This window comes from Nesoenas mayeri (genome assembly GCF_963082525.1).
Source record: "Nesoenas mayeri genome assembly, chromosome: 6".
In the NCBI taxonomy this organism is placed as follows: domain Eukaryota; kingdom Metazoa; phylum Chordata; class Aves; order Columbiformes; family Columbidae; genus Nesoenas; species Nesoenas mayeri.
The window spans coordinates 43,684,172-43,696,989 of record NC_137545.1 but is presented as its reverse complement, the minus strand read 5'-3'; the positions used below and the strand labels follow the sequence as shown (position 1 = coordinate 43,696,989).

The 12,818-nt window shown below is 48.7% G+C and overlaps 1 protein-coding gene across 2 annotated transcripts in view; it reads right to left on the bottom strand.

The window, feature by feature from the left end:
- The window catches only part of GPD2 (glycerol-3-phosphate dehydrogenase 2), a 53,573-nt gene that overhangs the window by 16,728 nt on the left and 24,027 nt on the right, over positions 1-12,818 (bottom strand). For both annotated transcript variants that reach the window (XM_080347081.1, XM_080347082.1), the window contains exon 7: positions 498-662. In XM_080347081.1, the coding sequence (XP_080203207.1) occupies positions 498-662 (165 nt within the window). The remainder of the gene's footprint in view (positions 1-497; positions 663-12,818) is intronic.

Here is a 12,818-nt window from a genome sequence, read left to right as displayed (position 1 = left end):
GGCGCTGGACCCACAGCATCACTGCACCCACCCAACAGGGACATGGACTCATGGGCATCACTCCCACCCATCGAGCAGGGTGCTGGACCCACAGCATCACTGCACCCAGCGAGCAGGGCGCTGGACCCACAGCATCACTGCACCCACGCAGCAGGGTGCTGGACCCACAGCATGACTGCACCCATCGAGTAGGGTGCTGGACGCACAGCATCACTGCATCCATCGAGCAGGGCACTGGACCCACAGCATCACTGCACTCACCAAGCAGGGATGCGGACCCATGGGCATCACTCCCACCCATGGAGCAGGGTGCTGGACCCACAGCATCACTGCACCCACCGAGCAGGGCGCTGGACCCACAGCATCACTGCACCCACCGAGCAGGGCGCTGGACCCACAGCATCACTGCACCCAGCCAGCAGGAGCTGCACCGAGGGGCAGGAGGCGCACCCCGCTCTGCGGGCGGGAGCGTGCCCGGGGTGCCGGGAGGGACCCACCTGTGAGGACGTCCCTGCAGCGCACCCCGCAGACGCGCTCCTTCCCGCCGGCCGGGTCTGTCCTCTTGAGCAGCCGCAGCACTTCAGCGTAATTGGCGGTGGCAGCCCCGTACCTGGCAGCAGTGAGGGCGATGGCGAGGTTCATCCGTGCGTCGTTGTGCTGTCCTGCAGCGGGGACGGGACCGGGGGAAGGACACCAGTCACCTCCAGCCACAGACTTGTGCTATGGAAGTGTGTCAGAACCGATCTGTCACATCTGTCCCTGTCACATTGAATAGGCGTGATGGCTGCTCGCGTCTAACGAGCATTATTTAAAGACACAGGAGAGCGGTGCTGTGCACCCGCACGGGCCTCCCCGCCATCCCGCCCTGCACCAGGTGCTGCAGCCTCCGCTCGTTAGGAAACCCAGAATTAGCACTCGTTCTCCTCCAATTTAGGAGCAGACAAATCACTTCTTTCTTTACCTTCTCCGGTGCAGTCGTGCTGTAGTTCTGTAACTGTATCTAAGTATTGGTTTGACAGCCCAAGCAGTACTAATCAGCAGTTCCCATTAGCAAGCGTACCACACAACACGCAGCATCCGAGAAACAACCTTTTGGAGACTGTGCCAAATTATCAGCTTTCTAGAACTGTTTTCTTTCTCGCATATGCATTTTAACTTCCCAACGTACAACATAAGAGCATCAAAAAACAGAAATAAGAAGACAAGAATTAATGAAGGATTCTTAACATATATCATTAAAGATTTATTACTGAAATTCTCTCGTTAAAGAAAACCAAGAGAGAGGCAGAGGGATCATGAGGGGAAGATGATTAATTACTTTGAAATACCGGCTTCACCTGAGACTTTTCCTATTTATTATTGCCACTGAAGTTAAAGTCCTGGATGGTGGCTGGAAAGAATTACTATACATTGAAGGGGCCAGGCTCGCTGTGTCCTGAATAATTAATTTACAAGAGGACTAAACTTGCTGAGGTACGGTTCCCTTCCCACATGTTTGGACCCCTTCTATCACAGGTATATAATACTGATAAAGTGATAAATTTGTAATAGATATTGTATTTGATTTATGTTGCCAGCATTCCCAGCGTTTAGTATAAATGGTTTATGTAAAGTCTGGTCCTTCTGATTCTGCCTGTGCAATCTCGAACCACTGCGCAAATAATCTGTTCCCAGCTAAAAGGGCAAAGTTATAAAGATGGGATCAATGGGCTCTCAGGCAGCACCTCCCTCCCCACACTCCTCATTCTAACGCAGCGCAGGTGATGCAGCGCAATCAGTCTTCAGGAGAAGCGTACAGAAACTGTGAGATGATAAAGCACCGATGAAGAAACAAACAGTAACTCCAACCCAAGTAAGCAAACAATGCCCAGAATAAACCGCAGAAAAGAACAGCAAAACAACTGAGCAAGATGTCAGGAAAAGTTGGGGATGCTCCATCACACAGGACGCACAAGGCTAAACAACCATCTGTCAGAAGCGGCGGGCAAATCATTACATAAACGCATCAACATTTCTGCCGCGGCAGTGTCAGGGACGGATAAAAAGACCCTGAGGTCCAGCTCCAACCTCGGCATCCTGCGCAGGGCCGAGAGAACCTGCATCTCGGATCTAGAGGGAGCACTAGGCAAAAAATACAGACAAAGAGCAGCAACAAGCTGCAGGACAGTTGCTGCTTCTATGTAAAGCAGAACGCAGCTCATATTCCAGAGTAACCCGGGGAACGCTCCCCCAGCCCAAAGCCAGCGGCTGTCAGACACATGGGGTTCTGCACACACCCCCCTTTGCTGTCAGACACACGGGGTTCTGCAGACACCCCCCTTTGCTGTCAGACACATGGGGATTCTGCACACCCCCCTTTGCTGTCAGACACATGAGGTTGTGCACACACCCCCCTTTGCTGTCAGACACATGGGGTTCTGCACACACCCCCCTTTGCTGTCAGACACATGGGGTTCTGCACACCCCCCTTTGCTGTCAGACACATGGGGTTCTGCACACACCCCCCTTTGCTGTCAGACACATGGGGTTCTGCACACACCCCCCTTTGCTGTCAGACACATGGGGTTCTGCACACACCCCGCTTTGCTGTCAGACACATGGGGTTCTGCACACACCCCCCTTTGCTGTCAGACACACGGGGCTCTGCACACACCCCCCTTTGCTGTCAGACACATGGGGTTCTGCACACACCCCCCTTTGCTGTCAGACACATGGGGTTCTGCACACACCCCCCTTTGCTGTCAGACACATGGGGTTCTGCACACACCCCCCTTTGCTGTCAGACACATGGGGTTCTGCACACACCCCCCTTTGCTGTCAGACACATGGGGTTCTGCACACACCTCCCTTTGCTGTCAGACACATGGGGTTCTGCACACACCCCCCTTTGCTGTCAGACACATGGGGTTCTGCACACACCCCCCTTTGCTGTCAGACACATGGGGTTCTGCACACACCCCGCTTTGCTGTCAGACACATGGGGTTCTGCACACACCCCTCTTTGCTGTCAGACACATGGGGTTCTGCACACACCCCCCTTTGCTGTCAGACACATGGAGTTCTGCACACCCCCCTTTGCTGTCAGACACACGGGGCTCTGCACACACCCCCCTTTGCTGTCAGACACATGGGGTTCTGCACACCCCCCTTTGCTGTCAGACACACGGGGCTCTGCACACAACCCCCTTTGCTGTCAGACACATGGGGTTCTGCACACCCCGCTTTGCTGTCAGACACATGGGGTTCTGCACACACCCCCCTTTGCTGTCAGACACACAGGGTTCTGCACACACCCCTTTGCTGTCAGACACATGGGGTTCTGCACACCCCCCTTTGCTGTCAGACACATGGGGTTCTGCACACACCCCCCTTTGCTGTCAGACACATGGGGTTCTGCACACACCCCCCTTTGCTGTCAGACACTGTCCCTTCCCAGTTTTGTGACTTAATTGTCCAGAACAAAAGTAATCCAAATAATCCAATCAGCAGAATAAACAATGTGGAAACAGGCATAATTTCTAAAAAGAATGAACATTTAAGTAACAATTCTTTACTGAGCCCCAAATGCAAGAGCCTCTCAGCACTTGTAGCAACTCCTAATGCTCACAATGTCAGCGATGTAAGGGTATGTGGAGCGTGTTTCGGGACCTGGACTACTGTGCTCGAGACAACATTTTCACGCTTCCTCTGAAACTCTCATCCATTTTCCCCTCATCGTTATTCTGATGCAAGAAAGCCCTTGCTATTACTCAATTCTCAGCTGTCCAAAAGGAACTGAGAGTGCCGCTGTAATGTATGTGCAGGAAGAGGACTAGGAAATAACCAGTTCCTGATTAACTACACATCCAGAAAAACCCACTGGCTTCAGATTGATGTGATCTACAGCGCGCAGCCCGCGAGTGCAAACAGCAGAGATCTGCAGAGGTCCACGCTCGAAAGAAATGAAGAGTGACTTACCAGCTCAGGAATTTATCATCTGTGGAGAATAATACTGCAACAGTTTGGTGGAGATGGGGTCACAGTCCAATGGTTTTTATACTCAGGAACGGCTCTTTTCTTTTTTAAACCCTCCGACTCACACGTGCACATTTCCCCCAGACAATTGCATTAAAACCCTGCACTTTATATGCAATTATCTTCTTTTTCCTCGATGTCTGAAGGAGTGGTTGCTGCTCCTCCATGCTCACCCCCATTCTAAAGGTACCATAGATGGATGAGTTGTCACTACAGCACTATTCGCAGTTGACAAAGCGTATTTTCTACTGATTAAAGTAAAACTAGCTATTGACACGTGCTATTTTGGAATCAGGAGTGATTATTCTTACACAGAGATCGGCACGTGCCCTGGTACTCAGACGATCCTTCCCATTCTAGAGAGAAGTTAAGGACAGCAAAGCAAAGATTGTGCATCTTTTTGACTTCCCAGTTGAACATCATCCTCTCCATATCAGGTTCAGAGATCCTCCAACCCCAAGCTAAAAGCCTCCAGGCTGAACCTCCACCAGAAGAGACGTGTGAAGTTTATTGGCACGATCCCCACGTGCAGAAGGTGCCCAGGAAACCCACAGCACAGCCGTGTGACAAACGGCGGGGTGACCAAAACTTGTACGGGAGGTCCTGGTCTCCAACTTCACCAGCTCCGTCCTGCACAGCAGCCAGTGCACGACCGAGAAAACCATTAAACCCCCTCATCACAACAGGCAACCTCTCTAGGGTACCACAGGTGTTTTCCAAATGTTATAAGCCGAAAAGTTATTTTTTACAACAGAATGGCTAAGCCAAATTAATAGGGCAGTGTCTTCCATATAGTAATAATGGAGCAATACTTTGATTTTTGTTATGGGAAGCCAACCTTGCTTTTAACAAAACACTGGCTTAACTGTCTTTATGAAAATACCACTGAATCCTCTTTAAAAAAGCCCCCTTATTCTTAGCAGCCATATTGTTGAAGACATTTAGTGCGTGAAGAAAAAGTGCGTCCTACATTGTGTTAAGAGCAACAGTGATGCCATTTGGTTTATAATTTCTTTTTTTGTGTAATTTAGGAAAGTGCTATTTTCATTCCTTAGCAGGAAATGCTGTACTTCTTCAGAGACGAGCAGACAATGCTCCCGCTGGCACCAGCAGAATCCTCCCCCAGCGCACACAGCGCACACAGCGCACGTTCAGTGTGTCCGCCAGCAGCGCTGGCAGAGCCGCACGCTGCGGAGCTTTGCTGGCGACTGACTCAGCCCAGGGCTGTGAAAACCGTGTTCATCAGGCACCCCGGCAGTTCTGCTCTGTCCTGTCCCGTGTCGCTGTCTGACACCTGTTAGTTTACACCAACTCCGGATTCCTGCTCCCTAAGGTGAGCATGGCGCAGCGGCCAGCGGCGGCATCTTCTTTCAGAAGCCAGAAGCTCTTTTAATTCTCCGAGGGTAACTTTGGTTCACGTTAACCTTTCTGCGCTGAGCACACACCCGCGGTTCCCCAGCACACCCGCTGCATGACGAGTACCGTGGAACACGCCGGGCAGCGCTGCGGCTGCGGCAGCGACAGCGGCGCACGCCCGCGCCGGCTCCTGCCGCACAGCGCGCCCGCGCCGGGGCTCCGCGCCTCCTGCCTCCCTGCAGCGCGCCGAGCCGCCTCACCTTTCCCGCATTTACAGCCTCTGCTGATGAGACGTCTTGGTTATTGCTGCGGAGGTCAGCTTTAATGGGGAGCTGGAAATTAGCCATGCAAGGAGCTATCTGACAGCCTTAACGAACTTTCTCGAGAGGGCAAATCTTTCCATAGAGCCACCTACCAGGCTTCTTCTGAAAGGAAAGATACATTAAAAGATATATTTGAATGAGAGAACTAGGCCCACAGTATGGTGGCAATTTTATATCCCTGTATAACGCAGCCATACAAATAAGTAGGTTTTTTGTTAATTTGTTTTCTTTTAAAAAGCTGAAGGGATAAAAGCAAACAAATACTTGCAAATCACTCTCGTTTGCATGTTACTTGTTTACTGATACCACAGAGCTCCACTTATTAAACTGGAATACTTAAGTCCAACACAGGAGGAGCCCTTGGACTTGGAACGTACCCCAGACCCGCCCCCAGCATGGAGACAGGGACAAACCACCGGATCACCACAGCGATGACACCCATTCTCCCCAAAAAGCACTGACAGCCCAAAAGTTTTGTCTGAAAGTATATTTCTGTACCTGTCCCCTCTCCCAACAGCCTTGCACTAGTCAATTGCATGTACATAGGAAAAGAAAGCAATGCATGGGAGCACATTTATTCCATGTGCATGGAAGTTTTCTTGCTGTATGTGTAGATACAAACCTTACCAAAACCTTACCGAATTTAAGGCTGATGAGCAGTAATTATACATCACTCTACATAACTGAGTTACCAGGACTGCCCGCATCCTCTCATTTTTAAATAAGTGTTTAGTTGCATGAATAGTTTTATCGCAAGCGTTAAACCAGGAACTCAACATCTGTTGTACATACGGAGCCCGGTGACATCCATCCGAGTTCAGGCATTATGAATCAGCTGGAGTGACTCAAAGTTGTTCCAGACTTGTTCGACAAAGAACCCGGCAAGTTCCCTTCCCCTGACATAAGTAGCATAAGGTCAGAGGTAAACACTGAACTGGGCTCGTGAGTCACAAGTCAGTAAAAATGCCCTCCGACCTGAACTATTTCTTGCTCTCTGAATCACATGAAACTGGAGTCAAAAATTGGCTGCAAACTACCAGACTTTCTAGGATCCGCAGCACGCATTCGTTCCTGGCCTGCTCCGGAGGGAAGCGTTCTGACTCAGTTACACCAGCTCCAGCCACCCACGGACACAGAGCAGCATCACACCAGACTGTTAATACTCACACAAACCATGTATCATTTGAATCCTGCTTTCCACTGTGTTATCTGTGCTACTGAAATACAGCCCGAGCAGGTGGGAAGAATGATACGCAGCTAAATACGCACTTTGCGCTGGAAAAAAACACACGCACCGCATTGTTTTAGTTCTTTCAGATCTGCCCGAAGATGTAGATGTTTTCAGCCCTCGCTCCGCAGCAGCCGCAATGGAAAGGAAAGCCTTGAGCTTGGCCTTCTCAACGCTGAAACCGAGTTTAAATAATCCAGTAGCAATCATTTTGAGTAAGTTCTTGCTTCCTCCACTTAGCACCAGCTTAGATGAGAAGCAATAGGCGTCCCTGTCCCTGTGGGCGATGCGGAGGTAACTAACCCGGCTCTGAGGCTCTGCTCCTCGGGGCTGGGAAGGATTACAGCCCGTTTCCCACCAACAGCTGCGTTTACCAAAGCTCAGCACAGCCAGAGCACGGCAGAGACCACCCAGGCGGCAGCAAAACCACCTAAGCCAGGCTTAGGGAACTTAAAGTCAAGATTATTTTCATAAGGTAAGATCAAAGGAACGGAGGAACCTGTGGCCAAACAAACTGTATGTATGGATACAAAAAAACCATGACCACAGAGAAGAGTAGGAAATGAAAGTATGATACGTTCCAACTTAGGTTCAGAGTTACAAACAAATGAATAACACGAGTGCAGACAGCAAGCTTGTAAAAGCTTTTTTAAAAATCTGAAAATCACAATAACCTGAAAATGTCTCATCATGTCTGCTGCCGAGAAGATAGAACTATCGAAACTCAGATACCAGAAGACCAAACTGAGCCACAACATCCAGGCACATCAAGCAAGTGACAAAATTTGGAATTACTGTTCTGTGCTGCTGCTTTATAATGATGTTGTTTCCCACTTCTTTTGTATCAGCCTTCAGCTTGTCACCACAATCATATTGCACTGTCAGTGTCAGTAAAGCACAGTGTTAGAATGAAACTAAACATTGTCACTGCCAGTTTGTGGGAATGGTGCGGAAATGTCAGGGAGAGCAGCTGTCACGGCAGGTCTGCAGCCGTGTCACCGCGCCAGGGACACGGGGATGTCAACATGGCCGTGTCACCATGACTGAGACGTGGTGATGCCAACATGGCTGTGTCACCATGCCACAGAGACCTGGCGATGTCATTTTGCCAGGCCACTATGCCAGAGATGTGGCAATGTCAACATGGCCATGTCACCACACCAGAGAGACGTGGTGATGTCAACATGGTCATATCACCATGCTGGAGACGTGGTGATGTCAACATGGCCATGTCACCGTGCCAGAGAGATGTGGTGATGTCAACATGGTCATATCACCATGCTGGAGACATGGTGATGTCAACATGGCCATGTCACCACACCAGAGAGACGTGGTGATGTCAACATGGTCGTATCACCATGGCTAGAGACATGTGGTGATGTGGCATGGCAAAATTGACTATGCCAGAGACATGTTGAGGTCAACATGGCCATGTCACCACACCAGAGATGTGATGATGTCAACACAGCTCATCACGTACCCACGTGGTGTCAGAGCTCCCACTAACAGCCTAAACTGGGGGCAAACTTCAGTCTGAGGCAAATTGTGCTTTGCACGCCGCAGTGATTTTCCAGGTGCAAGTGAAGTCGCGACCGTGTCGCCAGCTGCTGTGCCTCGTGTGCAGCAGGCAGGACACCCAGCTGACCGCGGGACCCCGTGGGGACCAGCCGGGGAACAAGGAGCAGCAAGATGCACAGGCATGCCATAATCCGTCTTCCTTCAACATACAGTCATACCTACAATATGGAACAGCGTACATATTAACTAATGACCGACTATTAAGTTCACATAAAACGCACCCGTATAAATTACGGCAGAATTACATGCTTCGGCGGAGTCTCTCCCCTAAAAGCCACGACACGCTGGGGAACGCTCAGATGTTTGTGCCACAATGTGCAAATAACATCGTTTTGCTCAGGAATAATCTTAAATCTTTGAGGTAACATGATCTGAAGAATTATTCCCCGTTCACTTCTTAGGGGACACAAAAACCATCCTTTGCTTACGTGAGCATTAAAAAGAAAAAAAAGGAAAGAGATAGGCACAGAATTCACTAGAATATTCATCATTTCCAACCTTAAACCCACAGCGTACAAACAGATGAATCCAGCAAGTCAGAGAGCAAAGCCAATTTAATCTGTGGCTCCCCTGAGGTAAATGTAGTTCACAGTCCTGCCCCCACCCCAACCTCAGCCATAATCCCCGCGTCCTGGAGGTAGGAAAGCACTGGAGTGAGGAAAATTCTGCAGCAGGATATAATGATCCAAAATGACAGGGACAATAATGACAATGAATTTCATGTCTCCCAGTCATGAGCCGAGGATGCTTGACTGGGCTGACTTACACAATTAAATTGTTACAGGTACAGCGGGAGCCGCAGTTATCACCCGTGCTTTTGGGAGGGATGCCCGGGGAGCAAAGCGCCGCTCGGGGGCTGCTGCACCCTCTGACAGCCGCGGAATCGGGTTAAAGACACGCCGAGCCGTTCCAGGCTATTGATTTTACCCCTTCGGAAAAGAGCTCCGGCGGATAACACACATTACGAGCGCCAGCAGAGACCCAACGGGTTTTCTCTCATTTTGGAAGCGCCGTTTATGTGAATATTTGCCGCGCCTCCCCGCAGCGCTGACACGAGCCCAGCCGGGACAAGCCCCGTCGCTCCCCCGCGCAGCCCCGGCTCTGCGGGGCTTCCCACGGGCTCTGTGACCCACGGACGGCGTGCGCGGCACCGCGAGGGACATGGCGCGCGGCACCGCCAGCTCGCGCCTCGGTCGCTGTGCCTGCCGGCTCCTCTCGCCCACCCGCCTCAACCTGCAGACGCCAAGATATACGGTCAGCTGTGTTTCACCTATAGAGTCCTTTAGTGAAAGCTGTCCGGCTTTTTATACCCAGGGAAGGAGAAAGTCGTACAGCTGTCTGCATCTGTAATAGGGTAATACCCCTATAACAGCTCAACATGCTCAAAATATTCATTTGTCAAATATGAATTACAAAGCTATAACATTTCATAATTCAGGACACACTCAAATACTGGGAAAAATAGCTACAAGAGCCTAAATAAAAAAAAGCATTTATTCCATTTTTGACAGCTTAATGAATGCCCTACTCTTTTGCATTGATTTTTGTGTGTGTGTGCGCTGGGAAGGATTTCTCAGGGGGTTTGCTGTAAACAAGGAAAGCTAAATCCTCTGCCAGCGCTTCATTCTATACCTTTAAATAACCCCCACATCAAATATTTCAGGACATAACATATATGAAAATACTGAGAATGCAAAACATAAAGAGCAATTACTTCGCAGCAAGTATACTGGAAATTTGCAGAGCAAGATTTTAAAACAATCAAATGCCTTGATGTGGCAAAACAGTCGCAGAAGTGGCCTATGTTAATTCCTGCTGTCAGAAAACAGCTGGAAATTCAGAGAGCAGGGTCAACAAAGCCCTAAAATCTTAAATTCATGACTGATTCCAGAACACAAGTTCTCCTTACACACCTAAAGGCTCATCTTGCAAGGCAAATATGCTAACAAAAGCCTGCAAGCACCGAGAGATAGCAAAATAATGCATCTTAAAAAGATCTGTGCAACTTAGAATTTCTAAACACTTTAAACTGAAACATTCTGGTCAGCCGGATCTCTGCTTTAATGGTTTTTTTCCCCGGTTCTCAGCATAATGAGCTCCATATAATTTAAATGGAGATTAATTCTTCCATTTAAAGAGCTTTACAATAATTCTGCCCGCGACGTGGTTGCTCAGCCCAGCCTCTCGGAGCCTCTTCTCCCGCTTCCTTCGGCTACATAAGCAGAACTGACAGGTCGCTGCTCAGATCGCAGCCGCGTCCTTCCCCCAAAATGTTGCCTCTTTGCTGTTCAGGAGTATCCTAATACCAACCAACGCTAAATGCAGTCTGACATGTACCCCTAAGAAACAAACTTGTAAGTTGTGGCTTCAAAGGAAACCTTGAATAAATAGGACACATTGTGTACACCCAGGCTAACATCCAACATATGCTTGAGTTTCCCGATGCCGAGACAGAGCAAGAATAGCCCCTGGGAAAGGCTGCGATTTGCTGGTACTTCCAACATTTATCATCTACCAGGGGAGGTTGGGTTGTTTTTTTCCTGCATAAACAATTTTTTAAAATGTAATTAAGAAGATCACAGCAACATTTCAGAACACATACTAATGAATAACGGATTGTTCGACACGCCGTGAGCTTGATCAACAATTACAAAACGAAGAGCATCCCTGGTCTTTCCTTTGCAAAGAACATCGCCCACCACCCCGGCACGACTGGGCAGGTGGGTTTATCAAATTTAAAAGCCACCTACATAATGAGTGTTTAATTCTTCCTTCGGTGGTGGCGACTAGCGTGTCAGCCAGGGAGATGCTGCTGCCGGTGCTGTTAACAACTACACACAAGGTACGATAGAGACCGGAGCCGAGAAAAGCAGGAAAACAAGATAAAACCACATTCACTGTGCATACAGAGTCAGTCAAGACGTGCCATTCCTAAAAGGCCAATTTATTTATTCATTATTTAGAGAATACAGACAAGGGATGGACCCACTTAAAGACGTATATATGTATATATTCGCCATTATTCAATGCTCTATTTTATGACTAGTCCTTCTGAAAGAACTAAAAGGAGTTTAATTTGACCTTACCATCCCCTTCTCTACTTCAAATCCCTTTCCTTTTTGTCCTCCATTCCTCCAGATTTAGGGCATGAAAGCATATCACTAAAATTCAAGTATAATAATTGACAAGATCCAAAGTGTACTTGCCGAACCATCGTGACTCAAAGTTACTGTGGACAGAACACGGGTTAATTGATCGCAATGAAATAATGAACGTGTCACAAGGCAGTGCGAGCCCATGTAGGCCATGGCTGACCCACGGAGCAGTCACCGCACACAACTCCACCCTGGAGTGCGGCATGTTCAGAACCGATTCAACATTTACTTGGAAAGTTTGTATTCTGGATTAGGTGTAGCTTCAAAGCACTCAAATGTGTATTAGGAACTGGCAAATTTGGCACTTCAATCCTTCAGAACCATTTTATTCTTCTGGTAAACTACGGTTTGGTGGAGCTTTGAGAGGGTTTTTTCTCAGTATTTTTTCACTGCAAAACACCTTGTCTTTAAATTTTGCATAAAAATGTGGATAACTAAGCTGTAGGCTTACGAGCAAATGACAATAAGGGCAGATATACCCGCATGAAGAAGGAGTTTCACTGGCAGCAAAATTTCAAGTCCATTTTTGCCCCGTCTCACCAGATGCGTTCCCAGCCCCCTGGTTTTTGAAGGTGATACGACCCCAGCGCTGTCCCCCCCCCAGCTGCTCCTCCGGACTCGCTGCATTTCCCTTCTGCCGCTGCGGCTTTGCTGCTGCGGGACAGACCCGCGGAGGCAGCTCCGTCCCTCAAAGTCCTGCCCATTCCCCATTCACACACCACACGGCACCTTGGTGCTGAACCCTCATTATTGCAGCGCTGCTCAAAACAATTAATCGCCCAAGGAACTCAAAGACTAATTCTAAAGCTACCTCGTCAGTGTATATCTCTGGCATGCTGGAGTACCCGACAGCTGTGATACACCCAGCTACCTCTATTGAATCAGAGAAAAACTTCTATAGATTAGAAATAGGCTTCAAGTTACAGTGCTCTTACGAGAAGTGTAATTACAGTTAAGAGAACCACTTCATTCGTCTTGCATGCTCCTGGGATCCCTCAAAACAGTCTAAGGGATAGATTATGTTAATCTGAATTACTTCTATGTGTGCTATTTACAGCAGCTCTTGTTACAGTACACAAAAAATACCACACAATCCCATAACAAGTTTTGCTTCTAAACAACCTCTTAATTCTTCTAGAACTTAAGAGAAGATGCACTCTCCAT